Source organism: Stomoxys calcitrans, chromosome 2 (assembly GCF_963082655.1).
Source record: "Stomoxys calcitrans chromosome 2, idStoCalc2.1, whole genome shotgun sequence".
Taxonomy (NCBI): Eukaryota; Metazoa; Arthropoda; class Insecta; order Diptera; family Muscidae; genus Stomoxys; species Stomoxys calcitrans.
The window spans coordinates 40,664,352-40,689,214 of record NC_081553.1 but is presented as its reverse complement, the minus strand read 5'-3'; the positions used below and the strand labels follow the sequence as shown (position 1 = coordinate 40,689,214).

The window sequence follows — 24,863 nt, the reverse complement described above, 5'->3', positions numbered from 1 at the left end:
TATAGTGCTATTCAGGCAAAAGAACACGTTCACCCTTAACATTCGTCTGCAAACAGTGAACCAAAAGAGTTGAAATGCAACGCAAATACATTTAATACTTAAATAGATAAATAAAGAATTCCATAAATATGAAGACAAAATGGAAAATAAAAATTGCAATTTAAACAAGCATCCCGTTTTTGATACCTCCTTTTTGGTGTAGAACTTTCAAGAACATAGGCATTTGCTCAGTTTGTAAGATGTTAAAGTTTTGTAATAATTGCGTATAAAATTTCAGAAATCTGTAAAGAAATGTATCAATCAAAGACAAATCTTCCAACCGCCCAATATTTACTTTGATGGTGTAACCGTATCCTAATTTTGACTGCTTTAGCTCACTCCGTTAAAAAAGTACCATTTTGTTCGTTTGAGTATCTAAATATACAAAAAAACATATCTTACAGTTGCCCAATATATTCTTTCAAGGTACCAATTACACCACAATTAGTACCAAATGGTACCAAAATGTACGAGTTGTGAATAGATTATTTAGTTATCCATCATATTCTTCCTAGTTGTACATGCAAATCCAAATGTCAGACCTCTAGCTCCTTCTGAACATGGTACCAATTTTGGTACCAAGATGTATACATTTTTAATAGGTCATTAAGTCACCTATCATATATTTCTCAGTTGTATCAATTATTATTATTATTTTCAATTATTTTCTAGTTGAACCTACATGCCAAATTTCAGACCCCATCCTCCATCTGTAATGAAAATACTAAATGGTACCAATTGCGGTACTAAATGTACGTTGCCTCCCGTTACCAGTACTATTTTTCATTTTTTCTATTCACCCTGAGCCTATTGCACCAGATGTTTTTTAAGTCAAATTTCAAAATTCTACCTTTAGCCATCCGCCCCGTATAAAGTTCACCCATTTCGTACCTTTTTGGTACTATTTCTAGTACCTAAATGTAAAAAGTAAAAGCGTGCTAAGTTCGGCCGTGCCTAATCTTATATACCCTCCACCATGAATTGCATTTGTCAAGTTCTTTGAATGAATTTTTCAAATAGAACAAGTAAGAGCGTGCTAAGTTCGGCCGGGCCGAATCTTATATACCCTCCAACATGGATCGCATTGGTCGAGTTCTTTGCGCGGTATCTCTTTTTAGGCTAATTATGAATAATGAATAAAAACTGTCATCCTAAAGGAGCTATCTTAAGTTATAGTCCGATTCGGACCATAATTTAATTGAATGCTAAACATTGTAGAAGTCATTGTGTAATATTTCATTCCATTCGGATTAGAATTGCGCCATGTATGGGCTCAAGAAGCAAAATCGGGAGACGGTTTATATGGGAGCTGTATCGAGCTCTAGATTGATTCCGACCATATAGGACACGTACGTTGAAGGTCATGGGAGAAGCCGTTGTACAAAATTTCTGCCAAATCGGATGAGAATTGCGTCCTCTTAAGGCTCAAGAAGTCAAGATCCCAGATCCCAGTTTATATGGCAGCTGTATCAGGTTATGTACCGATTTACGCCATACTAAGCACAGTTCTGGGAAGTCATAACAAAACACCTCGTCCAAAATTTCAGCCGAATCGGATGGGAATTGCGCCCACCAGCGGCTCAAGAAGTCTAGATCCCAGATCGGTTTATATGGCAGCTATATCAGGTTATGAACCGATTTGAACCCTACTTAGCACAATTGTTGAAAGTGATACTAAAACACCACGTGCAAAATTTCAGTCAAATCGGACAAGAATTGCGCCCTCTAGTGGCTCAAGAAGTCAAGACGCAAAATTTGTATAAATGGCAGCTATATCAAAACTTGGATCGATTTAGCCCATTTACATTACCAACCGACCTACACTAATAGAAGTATTTGGCAAAATTTCAAGCACCTAGCTTTACTTCTTCGAAAGTTAGTTGACGGACTGACTTGGCTAGATCGACTTAAAATGTCATGACGATCCAGAATATATATACTTTATGTGGTCTAAGACGCATATTTCGAGGTGTTAAAAACGGAATGGCGAAATTAGTATACCCCTCTTTCTATGGTGGAGGGTATAAAAATTTCCAAAATTCAGAGCTCGGTTCAACTTACAAAGAATAGTACCAATTCCGGTACTAAACGTACTATTTCTCCCACTTCCGATACGATTTTCTAAAATTTTTCACCATACCTTATTTTTTCGAGATGCTCATTAATTTGAGCCCAGTAACATAATTCTAGGCCTTTCCGTTCGTGCTTAGCAAATATGTACCATTTCGTACTTTTTGGTGTTTTTAAACGTACGAATATCACCAAATTCAGCCTTATCCCGTGCCTAAGATCTAAGACCCACATTCGTGTAAAATTTCATGATTCTAGCTTTAATCGTTTGGGCTGGACGAAAATCAGTCATTTAGTTAGGCAGTCACGCAACTCTTTTATATTTCTATATCAGTCGATTCTCATATTATGGGGCAAGTATAGGGCAAGAGGTTCCTTTTTCTCCTGCTGAAAACACCATCTTCTCTTTTAGGTGGATGAACACCTAGATCATTTTCAGCCGACCATTTCGCTATCCAACGTAGGGTTTCCTGAAGTAGAGTCCTGTGAAATTTCCCCTTACTACAATAGCCACGATAGTATGAATCCTAAAACATACATTTTCGAAGGTTGCCACTTTTTTTCATGACGCTGAACGCCTGGGTTCGAATCCTGCTGAAACCATCCGAAAAATTTATCAGTGCTGGTTTTCCCCGCCTAATACTGCCGACATTTGTGAGGTACTATGCCATGTTAAAACTTCTCTCCAAAGATGTGTCGCACTATGGCACGCCGTTCGGACTCGGCTATCAAAAGGAGTACCCTTATTATTGACTCTTGACTCTTGACTTTTCACGAAAATATTTATATTTCATACTACCACCGCCATCTATATGTCAGGTCGGCTAGTTTTGAAACCGCCCTCGTAAATTATTTATGGCTATATTCCAGAGAAGTGGAAACAGTGCATGTCTTTGGTATGTCCCTCTACTGAGCCATCTGTGTAGATCTACATATCCCATGCTTGCCGAAACTATTTTGCTTTCGTTTGGTACGGTTTTCCTTATTTTAGAAGGAAAATTACCTTTGTAGCCCTCCATCCCACCGACATATGTGACATGCCTATACAAGCTAAGTATATCTCTCAAAGCCTGTGACAAAACTGGTAGTACGACTATTGAGACAATATCATGTGCTGTCTGTTTAAAGGAGGCGAAAATTTTGATCGCCCAAAGATTTCTTTCGCCTCTAGAGGGCGCAATTCTTATTGGGTCTGGGTGAAATATAGCTCCCTAATAAATATATAGCTCCCTGATCTAGCTCCCGTATAAACCGATCTCCCACTTTGCTTCTTAAGCCGCTAGAGGGCGCAATTCTTATCCAATTTTGCTGAAATTTGGCACAGTCACTGTATCTATGACCTCTAATCAAAGTGTCAAATATAGTCTGAATCAGTTCATTACCCTCTAGGGTGCAATTCTTATCCAATTCGGTTGAAATTTTGCACAATGAGACCTATTGTTGTCTTTAACACCCAAATCAATTATGGCTCGAATTATAACCTGATATAGCTGCAATATCATAGCAGTTCTTATCCAATATCATTTGTTTGTCTATAAAGAGATACCGGGCAAAGAACTTGACAAATGCGATTTATGGGGAAGGTTATATGAGATTCGGCCTGGTCGTTCTAGCCATGTCCGTCCGACCGTCTGACGAAATCACGATAGCGGTCGAACGCTTTAAGCTGAATTTTTGCACAGATCCTAAGTATTGATGTAGGTCGATAGGGATTGCAAATGGGCCATATCGGTTCAGATTTAGATATAGCTTCCATATAAGCCGATCTCCCGACTTAACTTCTTGAGCCCCTGGATGTCGCAATTTTTGTCTGATTGGGCTGTCCGATTTTGCATGTTGTGTTCTGTTATGACTTCCAACAACTGTGCTAATCACGGTCCAAATCGGTCTATAACCTGGTATAGCTCGCATATAAACCGATCTCCCGATTTGACTTCATGAACCCTTACAAGCCTCAATTTTTGTCCAATAAGGCTGAAATTTTGCGTCTAGTGTTCTGTTATGACTTCCAACAACTGTGCCAAGTACGGTCCAAATCGGTATATAACCAGATATAGCTCCCTAATAAACCGATCTTCCGATTTGACTTCATGAGCCCCTGGAAAGCCGAAATTTTTATCCAATTAGGCTGAAATTTTGCACATAGTGTTCTGTTATGATTTCCAACAACTGTGCCAAGTACGGTTCAAATCGGTATATAACCCGATATAGCTCCCTAATAAACCGATATCCTGATTTGACTCCTTGATCCCTTACAGTCCGCAATGTTGGTCCGATTTGTCTGAAATTTTGGATGTATTGTTTTGTTATGACTTCAAACAACTATGCCAAATACGGTTCAAATCGGTCTATAACCTGATATAGTTCCCATATTTTAGCAGAATCCGTGGTGGTGGGTTCCCAAGATTCGGCCCGGCCGAACTTAGCTTGCTTTAACTTGTTCAATGTTTAATTAGTACAATAGTTACCATATATATTTGAGCTACCCTAGGTTTCTGATTAACTGACTTAATTTTTTCATTAATTTTTCTTTGTATTTCCCCCAAAGATTGTTGTTGTTGTTATTTATTTGTCATATTAAACAGTTGTTGAGTTTTGCTGTAACTTTAGTGAATTTTAAAAATACTGCCTTAATCCTTCATTCTCTTCAAATGTTTTGCTTATCTTTCTTACTCACTTTTTGGCATTTCTTTCATACTCTCCCCCCTCTTTTTCTCTCTCTTTTTCTCTTACTGACTCTTGCTACGCTACAACTTCCCTGCTTAGCCATAATAAGCCTTAGCCATAATGAATTACCGTTTGTTTTATTTGCATTTGCTTGTCGTTGATGTTTATGTAATGCTCTTCCCCCTCTCTTTCTTTCTCTATCTCTATTCGCATTTAATTATGTACAACTACTTAATAGCAATAATAATAAAAACAACAAAAATAATAACCATAATGTTAATAATGATAATCCTAGACATTAGCAATCCTTATAACAATAAAGGTAATGTTAATGATTTGAAAGAGAAAATTCTAGCCAAGATTTCATTGTATTTGCTTGCCTACAGGTGTTGGCAAAAGGGTTAAATTTGCCAGAAGTATAAAATAAAAGATTTTTGGGAAACTTTTAATAGTCTGCACAAATGTCTGAAAATATTTGAGTGTTATCATGGAAAAATAATGATATTGTTATGGAAAATAAAGGCCTAAAAACGATTTTTTTTCAAAGATATATTTTTAAACTACACAACAACATATTGTTTGGTATTGACTGGTAGTGTAATGTCATTCAAGTGTAAGTCAATTCAAAATTATTATATCCTACACCACAATTGTGGAACAGGGTATATGTAGCATTGTTCATTTGCTTGCAACTCTGAAAAGAAATAAAAGCTACACTCATTTTCAAGCATACCGATCGGCTCAGAATTACATCCTGATTTTATTTAGCCATGTCCGCCTAGCTGTCCGCCAGTCTGTCTGTCCATGTATTCTTATAATAAAGGTCAGGTCGCATTTGTTGCCCGATTACCGTAAAATTTTGCTCATGTATTTTTTTTTTTTTTTTTTTGACCCAAATATTATGAAAACAAGTAAAAAGGCGATTGGATACCCACCACCTTGGGTATACCACCTTTCGTCAGAATCCGGTAAAAATATGCATGATTTATGCCCCCATAGCAGTTTATCCAGCCATATCCAAATACAGACCGATCTAAACCATATACGACACGGATGATTAACATAAGTCACTGTATCAAATATCATCGAAATCGGACAATGAATGCGCCTTTTATTGGCCCAAAACCTTTAATCGGGAGATCGGTCTGTATGGCAGCTGTATCCAAATCTGAACCGATCTGGGCCAAATTGAAGAAGGATGTCAAAGGCCACGACACAACTCACTGTCCCAAATTTCGTCGAAATCGGATAATTAATGCGCCTTTTATGGGCCCAAAACGTTAAAGCGAGGGATCGGTCTATATGCAGCTATATCCAAATCTGAACCGATCTGGACCAAATTGAAGAAGAATTCGTCGAAATCGGACAATAAATGCGCCTTTTATTGGCCCAAAACCTTAAATCGGGAGATCGGTCTATATGGCAGATATATCCAAATCTGAACCGATCTGGGCCAAATTGAAGAAGGATGTCGAAACCCACAACACAACTCACTGTCCGATATTTCGGCGAAATCGGACAACAAATGAGCCTTTTATGGGCCCAAAACATTAAATCGGGAGATCGGCCTATATGGCAGATATATCCAAATCTAGACTGATCTTGGCCAAAATGCAGAAAGTTGTCGAATAGCTTAACACAATTCACTGTCTCAAATTTCGACGAAATCGGACAATAAATGCGCCTTTTATGGGCCCAAAACCTTATATCGAGATATCGGTCTATATGGCAGCTATATCCAAATCTGAACCGATCTGGGCCAAATTGAAGAAGGATGTCGAAGGCCTCAACATAACTCACTGTCCCAAATTTCGTCGAAATCGGACAATAAATGCGCCTTTTATGGGCCCAAAACCTTAAATGAAGAGATCGGTCTATATAGCAGCTATATCCTAATCTGAACCGATCTGGGCCAAATTGAAGAAGAATGTCGAAGGCGCTAACACAACTCACAGTCCCAAATTTCGGCGAAATCTGACAATAAATGCGACTTTTATGGGCCCAAGACCATAAATCGTGAGATCGGTCTATATGGCAGCTATATACAAATCTGAACCGATCTGGGCCAAATGGAAAGATGGATATCGTGTGGCCTAACGCAACCCATTGTCCCGAATTTCAGCAAAATCGGATAATAAATATGGCATTAATGGGCCTAATACCCTAAATCGGCTGATCAGTCAACATGGAGGCTATATCAAGATATAGTCCGATATAGCCCATCTAAACCTGCTTATGGACAAACAAAGAATCTGTGCAAAGTTTCAGCTCAATATCTCTATTTTTAAAGACTGTAGCGTGATCTCAACAGACAGACGGACGGACATGGCTAAATCGTCTTAGATTTTTCCGCTGATGAAGAATATATATACTTTTTAGGGTCGGAAATGGATATTTCAATGTGTTGCAAACGGAATGACAAAATGAATAAACCCCCATCCTTCGGTGGTGGGTATAAAAATCTTTTCATATTTAGATATAGCGCCCATATATACCTTTCATCTGATATGCGCTTTTATAGCTTTACTATCCACAAAGGCCCTGAATGACTCGCTTGTGTCAGCATGTCCTAGTGCCAAGCCAAGGGGCAAACAGCAAACGCCATGGTGGACCCCAGAGCTGGTTGGTCTAAGGAAGCAATTGCAAATTTTCCAATGAACATTTCACTAAGGAACTGGGCCAAACTTCTCACATATCACTGAGTGCTGTCCGATTCAAATTTTAAGCTCAACGATAAGGGGGCTCCTTTTTATAGCCGAGTCCGAACGGCATGCCGCAATGCGACACCTCTTTAGGGAGAAATTTTAACATGGAATAGTCCCTTACAAATGCAGCCAGCATTAGGAGGAGATAACCACCGCTGAAAAGTTTTTCTTGTGTTCTCGCCAGGATTCGAACCCAGGCGTTCAGCGTCATAGGCGGACATGCTAACCTCTGCGCTACAGTGACCTCTTTCCTACGGGAAGGACTGCATAAAACTCTCCAACAGAGCGAAAGCCACAAAAGCACCATACGATTGCGACATCTATAAGGCTGAGCTAAGAAAATATAAGGGCGAGCTGAGAAAGGCTCGGTACAAATCCTGGGTAGAATTCTGCAGCTCCGTGGAGGATACATCTGGGGCCTCTAGGCTAAGGAAGATTCTGTTGTCGAGACCTATTACAGTGAGGTATATTTAGAAGTCAGAGAATGTATGGACAATGTCTAGTGAGGAAACACTAGAACTACTCGTTGATACACATTTCCCGGGAAATTTTCCAATGTGCAACGTGGAGACAGAAGAGGTTGTCACTGGTTTGCATTCGTCGGAGGTTATTAGGGAAATTGTATCTGAGCCGAAAATCCTTTGGGCGACAAAAAGTTTCGACTCCTTTAAGTCGCCAGGCCATTATGATATATCACCGGTTGAATTACAATCTGTGTCTGATAGACTGGTTCCTTGGCTTAGGGAGATATACTCTGCGTCATGTTAGCATGTCACATAAAGCCCTGTGGGATGGAGGGACACGAAGGTTATTTTCATTCCGAAAACAGGAAAACCTTACCACACGAGGGCGAAAGATTTTGGGGGTACTTGAGGGTGGCGCGACCTCCCATTACTTGGACTTAGGTTTTTAGACCATATTTGTAATCTACTGTCGAATACTTTTCATTTGAGGCCCATATTGACATGAACGTCGAATAAACTGTTTAGATGAGATTTTGGGTTGGGGAGGCCCGCTGGGTACTTGAACCCAAATTTTAATACGATATTCGTTTTCTTGCCTTCAATACCTTTCATTTGATATCCATATTTGCCTTTCGGTTCACTTGTGGTTTTGAATTGGGGGTAAGGGTGAGAGACCGCCCTTAACGGATATCTAGAAATTATATAGCCTATGTTTCCTTCCCGACAAACTTACACAATCTATGAAAATTTTAAGAAAATCGGTTCAGCCGTTTTTCATTCTACGGAACAAACAAAAAAACCGTCATGATGGGTCATATGCCCATTAAAGACGTTTTTTGGGGGGAAGTAAAGGGGGACCCCCTATACATCGATCTGATTTTGTATGGCAGATTCATAATCTACTACCGAATACCTTTCGTTTGAGGCCCATATTGACATGAACGTCCAATATGTCTGTTTGGAGGAATTTTGGGGTTGGGGCGGCCCGATCGGTACTTAGACCCGAATTTTAATACCATATTCATATTCTATTTTCCAATACCTTCACTTGATACCCATATTGTCCCGATCTTTCCACTTTTAATTTTGGGTGGTGTTTTGGGTAAAGGATGGACCCTCGCGCCCCCATCCAAAGTTAACAAATTATAAATTCTATTTCTCCTTCCTGATCATATTGGCAATCTACTGCCGAATACCTTTCATTTGAGTCCCATTTTGCTATGATCGTCCAAAAAAAAAACTATTTAAGGGGGGTTTTGGGGTTGGGGCGGCCCCCAGTTACTTGAATACCTTCCATTTGAATCCCATATTGTCCCGATCGGTCCACTTTTATTTTTGGGTTGTACTTTTGGGGTAAGGGGGAGGGTCCGCCCCCCTTCCGATATCAGAAATTTATATAGCCTATGTTTCCTTCCAGACCAACCTACACAAGCAGTGAAAATTTCAAGGTAATCGGTTTAGCCGTTTTTGAGTCTATATGGAGTGTGTTCAAAGTTGATCATATGCTTTCCGCTACTGTTTTAACAAGTTGTCTGTCCTTCGAATAATAAAATATAGGGACTAACCTTCGACTGTTTTCGGTGTTATTTTTTAACCCTCCTACCCTGGGACAAGCTTCCACAATAGTCTAAAAGCGTTGCTCGTTAGTAAGTCTATTCATGATGAAATGTCAAAGCATACCGAGCATCTTTCTCTTTGACACCATGTCTGAAATCCCACGTGATCTGTCAAATACTAATGCATGAAAATCCTAACCTCAAAAAAATCACCCTTTACGTAGCATAGTGAATGCAAAGAAGAGTAATTGAAAAGAAAGTTATAATTCATATGGTGTCAAAGGAAGCGCCGCGTAGCGGGACGGGTTCAGCTAGTTTTATATATAAAGAGATGGGGATTTTCTATAAGTGGGCTTACTGTCATGAAATCATGAATCGCTTAGTAAAGCAAATCGCTTACTACAATATACGTTGCCAGTTCCCAGCCACCCCCAAATGGGGGAAAAACACTGATAATGGCCATTGGTTTTTTAAAGGTGTCCATAGGTCGACTTTTCATTTATAGTATCATTATTTTAGTAAAAGACGGTGTAGCCTCAATCCGACTTTCGCTCGATCTCCAGAACTGTAAAACCATGATCACTTCGCAGCACATGTTGGATTGATTGCTTCAACCGGTATTAGATGACACCTTGAGGAGGTAAGATGGAGGAACCATGCTAAGCCTCGACTTTTCTAGGTGGAAGCTACTCAGAATCGTTACTTGGCATCCATGATCTCCTACATCACCCTCTTAAAAATGTGTATGATAAAATATTTCATTTGTTTGGTACATTTTTGATAAAATCTTCAATTTTTCACTTTAAACCCTCTGCCTCTAGTTGTCTATGTCTCCTCTTAATAAATCAAGTGAAATAGAACACTTTGCCGTCACTTGCAAACTAATCATTTGAGCATCATTTGTTTCATTTCTCATCATGGTTAGCAATGAGAGTATCACACAGAAGAAAGAAAGAAAGAGAAATCAACCTCAAGAATAATGAATTGAAATCATTAGTCTTCACGCTGGTAAACAAGAGCACAGCTGCTATTCTCCTAACTACAGCAGTTCAATAATGGACAATTCAAATCACCAGTCATTACTAGTTGCTATTTTGATTCATTCATTTTTTTTTTTTTTTTTGCTAATTTCATCTCTATTCCCTTTGGGCGCTCTGTCTGAAACAAAAGAAATCCATTTATTTGCAACGTGCTAATGATGATGACTTATTACAATACACCAGCACAGTACGTGAATCATTACAGATTTGTTTGCTCCTCACTCAAGTAGCTGTAGGTTGTATTTCGTTTTGTTCTTTTTTTTCGCCTTCATTGTAGAATAGTTCATTAACACTTGGATTAATTGTGCGGGAGAGTACTGCATTTATTAATTAAAGTGATTTCATTTATTTTGAAACCTTAACCCAAAAAGTTGGGAGAGATGAAGCAAAAATGTGAAATTAATTTTAGTTGGAAATAATTACCAGGTTTGGTATTTGTCGTAGGCATCCCTTTTTGGATGCAATTGTATTGCTAAGCTTAATAAAAAGGGGCATTTTTTCTTCTAGCATAAGAAACCGGCTTATTGATCCAATATAACTTTACTGGCGATTTTAGATGACCAAACTAAACAAATAACAAGTAAAAAGGCCTTAAGTTGGGCCGAGCCGAACTTTGGATACCCACCACCTCGGGTGTATGTGTAAATCCCATTTCGTCACAATCTGGTGAAAAATGGATAACTTAAGCAACCAAACTCGGCACGGACATTAAGTGGTCTCATTTATATATGTCACTATTCAATTTTGTAGAACAAAATATTAGTCTTTTTGACAGATACATCCAATTATAAACCGATCTGAACCATATTAAGGTCGGAAGTCGTGAGGCTCAGAAAAACTTACTGTTTAAAATTTCAGCGAAATCAGGCAATAAATAAAGCTTTTATGGGCTTCAGACCCCTTATCGGCAGATCGGTCTATATGGCAGATATATCTAAATATAGTCCGATCTGAACCATATTTAGGTCGGATATTGGGGGGGGGGTCTTAACCTACTCACTGTTTCAGACTTCAGGGAAATCGGGTAATAAATGAAGCTTTTATGGGCTTCAGGCCCTTTATCGAGAGATCGGTCTATATGGCAGCTATATCTAAATATGGACCGATCTAATCCATATTTAGGTCATATGTCGCTAAAAATAACCCACTGTTTAAAATTTCAGCAAAATCGGGTAATAAATAAAGCTTTTATGGGCTTCAGACCCTTTATCGTTAGATCGGTCTATACGGCAGCTATATCTAAAAATAGTCCGATCTGAACCATATTTGGGTCAGTTGTCGGGAAGCCCAAAACTACTTGCTGTTTCCAATTTCCCCAAAATCGGATGAAAAATTATGTTTTTATGGGCATTAGACCATTTATCGGAAAATCGGTCTATATAGCAGCTATATCCAAATATGGTACGTTTTGGCCCGTTCAAGAACTTAACCAGCGTGCATCACAACGGCGTATCTGTGCCAAATTTCAGCTCAATACCTCAGTTTTTGAAGGCTCTAGAGTAAGTACAACAGACGGACGGACAGACCCACATCGACATCGTTAAAACGTCTTGGAATTTTACGACGATCCGAAATATATATACTTTGTAGGGTCGGAAATTGTAGGGTCGGAAATTGTAGGGTCCAAGGAAAAGAATTTATTGAGGAAAAGATTCTAAAGGTTTAAATACGAATTGGTTCCACAATGACCCTAAAGTTGGCAATAGGTTAGGTTAGGTTTTAGTGATAGTCTGCCATCAGACTCACTTAAACGTTTTCGTCCATTGTGATAAAACAGGAACAGAAGAAGGAGGATACCCTCTAGTTCCTACCGTTGAACCATCCAGATCGCTTTAAAAAAACCAATAACTTGCGAATGTTCACATCCAGTAAATCAGACAGATTCTTAAAAAAATGAGAACCTAATGTGCAACTCCTTCTTACTTCTAGTGCGGGACGCACACACACAGAAGGTGTTCTATAGTCTCTTTTTTTTCGATGTCCTCACAGCTTCTGCAAAAGTCGTTGCTGGCAACCTTCAGTCTGTCAGTCTGTCTTTCCGATTAGACAGTGACCTGCCATGACGGACACAATGACTGAGACGTTAGTTCTAGCCAATGACAGCAAAGCGGTAAACCTCTTCAAAACTAGATTAGGTCACATAGTTTTGGAATGCTCACAGCCCCCTCATTGTGATCATCTACCGTTGGTTGTCTGTCAGGCCTGGTCCTGAAAACTTAGCTTACATGTCGCTAGAGGCATACCTACTGATTCCAGTATTCCTGGAATGTCTAGAGTAGTTCCTAGTCTCGCAAGCTCGTCCGCTTTACATTTCCCCGGGATATCTTTTTGGTCCGGCACCCAGAATAGGTGAATTTTGAACTGTTCAGCCATCTCGTGGAGAGATCTGCGAAAATTGAGGGCGTTTTTTGTGTTTAGAAATATGTTCTCCAAGGATTTATTGGCTGCCTGGCTGTCTGAGAAGATATGTATGCCAATCGTCGTAATGACATTATATTTTAGCCATTCCCCCACTTCCTTAATTGCAAGGATCTCCGCTTGATACACATTGCAGTGGTTGGGTAAGCTTTTCGATATGACCAGTTCTAGATCTTTAGAGTACAACCCCAAAGCTCACCTGGTCGTTTAGTTTCGAAACCATCCGTATAGAAGTCCATGTAACTTCTATTACTATCGGTTCTATCAGAAATAGTGATACAGTACTTTTTATCAAAAAGCGGCTCAGGCAGATTGTAATCCACATTGCCTGGAAAATCGAATATTGTATCAAGAATAATAGTGCTCGTAGCCGCCACATGACCAATGAGAAAGCTCCCTTAACCTCACGACAGTGGTCGCTGCAATTTGGGTAGCCACAATGTCCAGAGGCATAAGATGTAGCATTAAATGCAGTGCATCAGAAGGTGTCATCCTCAGTGCGGCTGTGATGCACAAACAAGCCATCCTTTGGATCCGGTTAAGTATTAAGCAATAGGTGGACTTTTGAAGCGCCGTCCACCAGACCACAACACCATATAGCATTTTAAGTCTGACAACTGCAGTATATACCCAATGCATGATACGCGGTCTAAACCCCCAACATTTACCAATCGCTCTCTTGTAGGTATATTATATATACCATGTACCATACCACCCAGGCTGGCGATAGTATCCCAAAATTACTTCCGTGCAAACATGTCAACCTTCGTACACAATATCCTACAATTGTCAATGTTTCAAATTCTCTCATGTTTTGAAAATATATAACACTAGCAGAACCGGGCCCGCTCCGCTACGCCTTCTTTAACTGTTTAATATCTTTTTTGGGTGGGGACACTTGCCATGGCCGGTAATTCTGAACCGTTTGGAGGGTGTTTTGGGGCTGGGGCGGCCATTGGCACTTTGCACTGATAACAGATATCAAATTCGTTCTTTATTCCCAACGGAAATGAAGTTCAGTTTAGTGGGTGCTTTAGGGCATATTCCAAAACACTTGGCTCCAAAATTGAATACCAAATTCGTTTTCTACTCTCAAGTACCTTTTATTTGAGTCCCATATTGTCATATGGGTCAAATAGCCCATTTGACGTATTTTTAGGAGGAAAAGCGCCACCTAGACTGGAACGCAAGTTTTAATGTCATATTCGTAATCTACTCCCAAATACCTTTTATTTGAGTCCCATATAGCCATGGTCGGCTAATATGCCCATTTGGGGGTACTTGGGGGTGGGCAAACTCCTATTACTTGGACCTAATGTTTTATGCCATATTTGTAATCTACTGCCTACTACTTTTCATTTGAGTCCCATATTGACATGAACTTCGAATATATCTGTTTAGAGAAGCTTAGGGATTGAGGCCCGCTGGGTACTTGGACCCAAATTTTAATACCTTATTGGTTTTCCGGTCTTCAATACCATTGATTTGATACCCTTATTGTGCCCATCGCACCACTTTCGTATATGGGTGGCTCTTTTGTGGTAAGGGGGTAAGGGTCAGTGTCCACCCGATATCTAAAAACTATATAGCCTATGTATCCTTCCAGACAAACGTATACAATCTATGAAAATTTTAAGAAAATCGATTCACCCAAGTATCATATAGTCATAATGGGTCTAATGCCGTTTTTGAGGGGTGACGTGACCCCCCTATGGTTAGGTTAGGTAAGAGTGGCAGTCCTTTACAGACTCACTCAGACAATTTTATGTTCATTGTTATACCACAGTAGCGACAGACCAAGGCTTCTGGCGGGAATCGAACCCACGACCCCTGCACTGGTACTCCAAGCACGCTACCAACGCGGCTACCGGGCGCCCTAATATTCTTCAATCTTAATTTGTATGCCAGATTCGAAATCTACCCCCAAATATCTTTCATTTGAGCCCCATATTGAAATGAACGTCCAATATGTCTGTTTGGAGAGTTTTGGGTTGGGGCGGCCCGATGAGTACTTAGACTCAAATTTTAAAACCATATTCGTATTCTACTCTCCAATAGGTTTCATTTGATGCCTATGTTATCCCGATCGGTCCACCTTTGGTTTTGGGTTGTGTTTTTGGCATAAGGGGGAGGGTCCGTTCCCCTTCCGATAACGAAGAATTATATAGCCTATGGTTCCTTCCAGACCAACCTTAACATTATGCGAAAATTTCGAGAAAATCGGTTCTGCCCTTTTACAGTCTATACGGAACAAACTAACCGAGTCCCATATATCCGTGATTGGCTAATGTGCCCATTTTGGGCGTTTTTGTGGGGGTAGGGTGACCCCCTATACTTCGACATGACTTTGTATGCCAGATTCATTATCTACTCCCGCACACTTTTCATTTGATACCCATATTGTCATAATCGGTCAACTTTTGATTTTGGATGGTGTTGTTGGGGTAATGGTGGAGGGTCCGCCCCCTTCCGTTATCAATAAATTATAAAGCCTATTCCTACTTCCTGGTCATATTCGTAATCTACTCCCGAATACCTTTCATTCGAGTCCCACATGGTCATGATCGTCAAATAAACCTATTTTAAAAGGGTTTTGGGGCTGGGGCGGCCCCCAGGTACTTGGACCCAACTTTTTTTATGAAATTCGTACTCTACTCTTGAATACCTATCATTTGAAATCCATATTGTCCCGATCGGTCCACTTTATATTTTTGGGTAGTACCTTTTGGATTAAGGGGGACAAAAAAACACAACTTAATTAGCATGTTGAGTTTGTTCATTAAATGGAAGATGATGTTATGTAATTCATGAGACCTATTCTTGATTTATAACTGTAATTTCTAACAATGGAGCATCCTAAGCTCTCACAATAAAGCATCATCTTTACATCCAGCATCCTTTAGCTGAACTATCATTGTTTCCTAAACATATGCCAGTAATGATCAACTTGTTAATGATGCCTTATTAAAACTATAAGTAATTCTTGTTTATCTTTCTATTATCCGGATTGCATCAATGGACAATAGAAATCACTCCCAATATCCCCCCATATGCCAACACAATAACACTAGTTACACATTGTGAATAGCTTGCTTCCATATCTTAGTTCGTAAAAGTAGCCATGAATAGTTGCAATATTTCTAAACAATACCCTTAGCTTGGCATGCATCATTTAAGTTCTTCATTAGTAGTAAAATTTTATTACTTAAGCAGTTACGTATTACACATGTTTATATTTTAACTTAAATATTGTCAAGAATATAATAAACTTTACATTCACACACACTTAGATACTCTCTTTACTCTTCGGTTAACACACAAATGTACTCTTAATTCTATTGTATATAACTTTACACTATAGGATATTTATGACTTGACACAGGTAAAAATGTTTGCTGTTATATCAAGAACTACAACTTATGTGGTAAAAGCACCAACAAATTATTACTATTATATTATGACAAACTACAGATGAAAATCCCCAAGTAAAGTGAATAAATCTAGAGTTTATAAACATGAAGTAAAAATGCATAATGTTCAGCCGAGCCGAACTTTAGATACCCACCACCTCGAATAAATGCATCAATAAACCACATTTCGCGAACATCTGGTAAAAAATTCAACATTTATGAATCCACATCGAAGTACGATCCAAAATATCTAACACAAATTGAAAACTTCAGCAAAATTGGAAAATTAATGGGCTTTATATGGGTTCAAGAATGTAGAGCGTGAAATGGTTCGGTATGCCAGCTATATCCAACTCCTAAATAATCCTATCTGCTCCATATCGCGAAGAATGGGTAGGGATTCAATGCCCCTTAGGTTAGGTTAAGTAAGGTTGAAAAGAGGGTGCAGATATTAATCCGCCTCATGCCACTATGGACATACACCTAAGCCTGTAATCGACTTGTTGTGCGCTCTAAATACTAAAAAAACAAGTAAAAAGGCATTAAGTTCGGCCCGGCCGAATTTTGGATACCCACCACCTCGGGTATATATGAAAACCCCCTTCCGTCACAATCCGGTGAAAATTGGATAACTTATGCACCGAAATTCGGCAACGACATTGAGTGGTCTAATAAACCTAAGTCACTGTTGAATTTCGTATTTAAAATTTCAACAAAATCGGGTAATAAATAAAGCTTTTATGAACTTCAGACCCTTAATCGGCATATATGACAACTATATCTAAATACAGTGCGATCTTTGCCATATGTGGGTCAGATGGCGGGTGGCCTAAAACTACTGTTTCAAATTTCAGCGAAATCGGGAGATCGGTCTGTATGGCAGCTATATCTAAATATAGTCCGATCCGTACCATATTTGGGACGGATGACGGGAGATATAAAACTACCCACTGTTTCAAATTTCCGTGAAATCGGATAAAAAAAAAGATATATGGGCTTTATCGGCAGGTCTATATGGCAGCTATATTTTAATTTAGTCCTATCTGCACCATATTTGGGACGGATGTTGAGAGGCTTAAAACTGCGAACTGTTCCAAATTTCAGCGAAAACGGTTAATAAATAAAGCTTTTATGGGCTTCAGATCCTTTATCTGCAGATCGGTCTATATGGCAGTTGTATCCAAATATAGCCCGTTCTGAACCATATTAAGGTCAGATGTCGGAAGGCTTAAAACAACTCACTGTTTAAAATTTCAGCGAAATAAAATAATAAATAAAGCTTTTTTAAGACTTCAGATCCTTTATCGGGAGATCGGAAATCTAAATATAGTCCGATGTAATCCATATTTAAGGCTTAAAATAACCTACTGTTTCAAATTTTGGGGAAATCGGGTGATTATTAAAGCTTTTATGGGCTTCAGACCCTTTGTCGGGAGATCGATCTATATGGCAGATATATCTAAACATAGCCCGATCTGAACCATATTAAGGTCAGATGTCGGGAGGCTTAAAATAACCTACTGTTCCAAATTTCAGGGAAATCAGGTAATAAATAAAGCTTTTATAGGCTTCAGACCCTTTATCGGCAGATTGGTCTATATGGCAGCTATATCTAAATATAGTCCGATCTGAACCATATTAAGGTGAAATGACAGAAGGATTTAAACAACCACCTGTTTCAAATTTCAGCGAAATTGGGCAATAAATAAAGCTTTTATGGGCTTCAGACCCTTTATCGGGAGATCGGTCTATATGGCAGCTATATCTAAATATAGACCGATGTAATCCATATTTAGGTCAGATTTCGGGAAGCCTTATATTACTCACTGTTTCAAATTTCAGCGAAATCGAAAACAAAACAAGTAAAAAGGCGTTAAGTTCGGCCGGGCCGAACTTTGGATACCCACCACCTCGGGTATATATGTAAACCACCTTTCGTCAAAATCCGGTGCAAAACTCATACCTTATGTCCCATAGCAGAAATATGTGGAGGGGCTTAACTTAACTCTTTGTCCCAAATTTCGGCAACATCAGATAATAAATGCGCTTTTTATGGCCCCTAAACCTGAAACCAAGCGATCGGTCTATATGGCAGCTATATCCAAATCTGGACCGATCAGTGCGACAATGCAGAAGTATGTCAAAGGGCTTAACTTAACTCACTGTCCCAAATTTCGGCGACATCGAGCCTATGGTCCATTTCGAGCCTATGGCCCATCTACATAATGCCCAACATCTGTGAGCTTTCTCGGTACGCTCCTGAATGTGACACTTCCAATTCAGTTTCCGGTCCAAGATCACACCTAAGTATTTGACCTTGTCAGTTATCGAAATTATTCTATTGAGGAAAAGTGGTGCGTCAATTTGGCCCACCCTCGTCTTCCTCGTGAACATGCAGATTTTTGTCTTCTCTGGGTTAACATTAAGACCCCTGGGTCTAGCCCGGTCGTGTGCCATATGCAAGACTCTTCGGCTCTTCTGCTTAGCTCGTTCGGATCCTTACCCCTTAGAAGTATTATAACATCGTCTACGTAGCAAACGGATTCAAATCCCTCCTCAGTCAGCATGCGTAATAGGTCATTTATGGTGGCTTCTCATAGAAGTCCACCAAACTACTGTGGCGTAGGAGGGTATCAGTTAGTGGAGCCAGTGGACCATCCTCGGATTCAGGCCCCATTTCGAGCCTACGGCCCATTCAGATCCTTACCCTTAAGAAGTATTATAACATCGTCTGCGTAGCAGACGGGTTCAATTCCCTCCTCAGTCAGCATCCGTAATAGGTCATTTATGGTGGTCACCCATAGGAGTGGCGATAAAATGCCCCTCTGTGGCGTGTCCTTCTCCCTTATATTTATGTCACGGGATACACAATTTATTCACCTGTTTCTTAGCTTTTGTGTGTTGCTATAATGATTTTTGTCATTGGACATACCATCATTATTCTACTCAACCGGGTTGTCAGTCAAACAAAAAAGGAACCAGGAACGAGCACACAATTGCAATTATTTGTAAGCCTATGGGTTTGCTTGAGATTGTTTTCTTGTGTACGTTCCAAGTTATTTGCAATAGAGCGAGTATTTTTGACAACCACTGGTCTATACACTCAAATACTCACCACGCTGGAGAGACACCAGAGAGTAATTATTGGTCCAGTAAACGAATAATCGTTTACGGCTATCGAAGCCCTTTTGAGTTTTTGGTTTTACAACAAAAGAGAGATTCTTAATCCTCCATAAAAACAAAGGGGCCGTGCGTGGAAATCTATATACAGCTACACCCAAATACAGTACGATTTAGACAAAATCGGGTGAGTATGTCGAGATGACCATGCACCTCACTATTCCAAATTTTATTGATATCGGGTATATACCTCTGAAGCATTCTCGTATTCAGTTAATGACGTAATGATGTAAATTTTCCCGCGAATATATTCGAAAGCTTATTTCTAGCTTAATTTTTAATTTATGTTATAGGAGGTAGGTTAGGTTAGCAGTGCCACGCTACTATGGACATACACCAAAGCCAGTAATCGGCTTGTTGGGCGCTGTAAAAGTAACCTCAGAAAAGAAAATTTAAATCAGGAATTCCATGCTGCTTACAAAATCCCTATAGGAGGTAAATAACAACTTTTTCCAATAGTTATAAACATTTAGAAAAAAAATTATTTTGGTACAAACAGCAAACATTTTTTCCCCTCCTACACTATATCAAGTACTAAGCTATCTATTGTAGAAAAAACAAAGCTCCTTCCAAAGGATGTTCACACACATTTCTCTTTTACTAAAACGACAAAATATTAAATGCTACAACACCTCTACCAGCTGATGCTTTAATAAAAACCAAACAAAAGAAGTGTTTGGGTAGAGGATGGGGGATTTAATAAGTGCAAATTCTGAAGCAACATCTTTTGTATTAATTATATTTGTGACCTTTTTGCAGGTGGCAGCGTAAGACCCACTAAAGGATGGAAAGCGGAACATAAAGCGGCTCGCACGCTAGGCATCATTATGGGTGTTTTTCTACTATGTTGGTTGCCATTTTTTCTATGGTAAGTATCGACTATAGATAGTATGAACAAAAATAGTAAAATAAAGCAAAATAAATTTGCTGGAGTCCAGGTAGGTGTGAAGTTTGCTATGGTAGTGGGGGGGAAATGATTAAAAATTGTTTGCGTTTGTGGCATGATGTAGTGTTAACAAGTAAAAATGTGCTAAGTTCGGCCCGGCCGAATCTTTGAAACTCACCACAATGGATTCTGCATAATATTGACACAAAATAAAACCAGTATGGAAAGGCAAAAGTCGGACGGTGCCGACTGTATAATACCCTACACCTATCGTATCAGTACAATGTGGGGGCTACATCCAATTCTGAAGCAATTTTTTCAGATGGGTTATTAAGCAATCCATATCAAATTTCGAGTAAATATTTTCCAACCTTAATAACTACGGTTGACAAATTATACAACATTATTGAAAATCACCCAAAATCTGACAAACATATATATGGAAGCTATAGCTAAATCTGAACCGATTTAGAGCAAACTTCTCAGATACAGGGGCAGTCGTCGAAGAAAGCGTTTCGCACAATTTTGGCAAGATGGGTCATTAAATGCGCTTGCTGTGGCTCTAAAAGTAAAAATCGGGCGATATATATATATATATATATATATATATATATATATATATATATATATATATATATATATATATATATATATACATATATATATATATATATATATATATATATATATATATATATATATATATATATATATATATATATATATATATATATATATATATATATATATATATATATATATATATATATCGCCCGATTTTTATATATATATGAGCTATATCTAACATCGAACCGATATTAATGAAATTCACAAGTAATGTCGAAAGTCAAGAGAAAATCCTTCCTGCCAAATTTCAAGAGAATCAATTAACAAATGACCGTTTTATTGCAACATATATCTTGCTAACATATATCTGAACCGATATTGACCAAACTTTGCAAACATTGAGGAAGTAATCAAGAAAAGCGTTCTACGCAGTTTTGGGAAAATTGGTCAATAAATGCGCTTGCTGTGACTCTAGAAGTTACAATCGGGCGATATATATATATATATATATATGAGAGCTATATCTTAATCTAAACCGATTTCCATGAAATTCACCAGTAATATTGAGAGTCATAAGAAAATCCTTCCTGCCAAATTTCGAGAGATTCGGTTAACAAATGAGCATTTTATTGCTGTATTACTGCAAATCGGGCGAACATATATATGGGAGCTATATCTAAATCTGAACCGATATTGACCAAACTGTACAAACATTGAAAAAGTCATCAAGAGAAGCGTTGTACGAAGTTTTGGGAAGATTGGTCGATAAAGCGCTTGTAGTGGCTCTTGGAGTTAAAATCGGGCGATATATGTATATGAGAGCTATATCTAACTCTGAACCGATATTGACCAAACTTTACAAACATTGTAGAAGTCATCAAGAAAAGAGTTGTACGAAGTTTTGGGAAGATTTGTCGATAAATGCGCTTGTAGTGGCTCTAGGAATGAAAATCGGGCGATATATATATGAGAGCTATATCTAAATCTGAACCGATTTCAATGAAATGTCGAGAGTCATAAGAAAATCCTCCTTGCCAAATTTCGAGAGATTCGGTTAACAAATGACCATTTTATTGCTGTATTACTGCAAATCGGACGAACATATATATGACAGCTATATCCAAATCTTAACAGATTTTCTCCAATTTCAATAGGCTTCGTCTCAAGGCCAAAAAGCATGCCTATACCAAATTTGAAGACGATCGGATGAAAATTGCAACCTGTAGTTTGTACACAAAATAAAATAGACAGACAGACGGACATAGCTTAATCGAATCAGAAAGCGATGCTGAGTCGATCGGTATACTTAACAATGGGTCTATCTCTCTTCCTTCTGGGTGTTACAAACAAATGCACTAAGTTATAATACCCTGTACCACATTAGTGGTGTAGGGTATAACAAGTAAAAAGAATATTCCATCAGATGCGGGTGATTTAAATGGTTTGAAGCTCCTCAAAGCTTCCTTTGCCATAAATTCCGTTATGATAAACCTTCGACCAACCTCATTATTCCAATATTCCGGTGTAACCGGGAGTCCCGTCGTATCCTGTGGAAAATGCGTTTTCATCAAATGCCTCAACATGACCTCCGTTGTCTCTGCTCTCACTTCCACGTTTTAGTTAGGACATGGGTTTTTGAGAGAAACTTTTTCATCTTAGCAGCATCATTAACGATATCGACCTGTTCGATCTGGTCGCACAAAAGCTCCCAGGAGGAATGTTTTGCCGCTCTGGCAATCTTATTGTATTCCTTGAGCTGTGTGTAACATACACATCCCAATATACTTCCGCTTCTTTACGACGTGCTCTGTTATAAAGTCAGCGGACCTCTGTTCCAATGTTGCGAATCTCTCCGATCATCCAGGGTTTTTCTTGAGTTGATTTCCTTTCTCGAAGAGGACAACTATCTTCGAAAGACTCCACTGGTTCTGCAGTAATTCTGTAGACATTGTCGTCAATGTCTTCTATGCTTGGACAATCCAAATTATCTGCCCAAGTCTTCTTCCGAGTAGTCCTCGGAATTTTGGCCAGTTGGTTTTCAACTTATAACTGAAGCTTATCGAATTTGGCGCTTAAATTATTTTGGTTTTAGAAACCTCCAAACTTACCATTAATACAACTATAAATTTTTATTTGGTAATAGAAACTAAAAGCTTTAAATGGTTTCAATTAACGCTGCAGCATATCAAGTTAACCATTATACAAAGTGTCCCCCTTAACCACTTCACACTCACATATATCTTAACTGTATTCACCCCTCAACTAAATATTAATTGCACTGAATCTAATAAACTTATATGCTTTCTCTATTACGCTCTTCCATAGGTATGTCATTACATCGCTGTGTGGTCCTGCATGTCCTTGTCCCGATGTCGTGGTGGCCGTACTCTTTTGGATTGGTTATTTCAATTCAACACTTAATCCACTCATTTATGCTTATTTTAATCGAGATTTTCGAGAAGCATTTCGCAATACGCTCGAATGTGTGCTGCCCTGTCTGGAGAAGCGTAATCCCTACAATGCTTATTATGTGTAGCGCAGCTGCAAGCAGTAACACCCCCGCTCTGCCTGTAACAGCGAAAACCCACAGCATGTCACATCAAGTTTATCGTATCGGTTAACCTTAAGCCAAAAACCGAACCGTATACCAACATCACCATCACCACTACCATCGAAGCCACAAGTGGATTAAGGGTATAGAGCAGAGAAGGCAACAAGGGGGGAGAGAGGTGTGCACTCAATCTCAATTTGCTTTCCCACAAAGAGATGGAGATGAAGCAATGAAAGCGATTGAAGTTCGACGATATGTAAGTAGTAAATGTGGAGAGTAGTACAATCACAAGCTGTCCCTATTACTAGGACCACTACTACGGTTATCAACTACTACCCCACAATATTTAGTAGGAAACACTTGCACATACAGCTCTAACATACTATGGTATATGTGTGAGATATGTGCAAGCACATTTAGGAATATCAATAAATGTAGACTTTCCTCTATGCGTTTGTAAGCCAGCTATGAGTCTGAAGAATAACTACAGTGTATTTAGTAATACAAACAAAAACTATTTATGTGATAAAACCAAAATACAACAACAAAACCCTATATCATTTCTTTTATTCTATTAAAGTTGATATTAAAATTTGCAATATGTTATTATGTTAAGTATTGGCAATGATAAGATTTTTGTATATTTTAGTGAAATAAGAGCGAACAAGTCTCTTTTTCACATTGAAGTCCTACTCCCAGTAGGTAAACATAGATTGGGGAGTCTGATGCTTAGATCTCAATTGTGTTGGGCGGGTTGGGTCCTTCGGTCATATGTTTCTGGGTAGGTTAGGTTACACTGATATTAAAATGACGATACTTTGCCCATACCGTCTGGTATTATTTTGTTCGCGTCATAGTCAAAGATTTTTAATACCATTTGGTATTAATTGGAATAATCTATAGCGGTTTGGTACTAAAACCAATAACGGTCTGGTATTAAAACCAATAACAGATTGGTATTAAAACCATTAAAACCAGTTCGTTAATAAAGTTAGTGCCAAACGGTAATAATCATTTTATGTTTCATCCATATCATCCGGTTTTGTTTTTGTGCCATACGAAGTTGCTTGACTATTAATACCGAATGGTATTAAAATTAGCACTTTTGGTATTAACTTTTATCTCGGTGTAGGTTAAGTTGGGTTGAAAAGAGGGTGTGCATATAAATCCGCCCCATGCCACTAAAGACATACACCTAAGTCAGTAATCGACTTGTTGTGCAATATAAATAATAACAAGTAAAAAGACGTTAAGTTCGGCCGGGCCGATCTTTGGATACCTACCACCTCGGGTATATATGTGAACAACCT

At 38.8% G+C, this 24,863-nt stretch overlaps 1 protein-coding gene across 1 annotated transcript in view; it reads left to right on the top strand.

Moving 5' to 3' along the window:
• The window catches only part of LOC106091331 (octopamine receptor beta-3R), an 84,289-nt gene extending 60,422 nt beyond the window's left edge, over positions 1 to 23,867 (top strand). The window contains exons 8-9 of the mRNA XM_059363098.1: positions 20,309 to 20,417; positions 23,328 to 23,867. Coding sequence (XP_059219081.1) covers positions 20,309 to 20,417; positions 23,328 to 23,538 — 320 coding nt within the window. The 3' untranslated portion in view covers positions 23,539 to 23,867. The remainder of the gene's footprint in view (positions 1 to 20,308; positions 20,418 to 23,327) is intronic.
• The last annotated feature ends 996 nt before the right edge of the window (positions 23,868 to 24,863 follow it).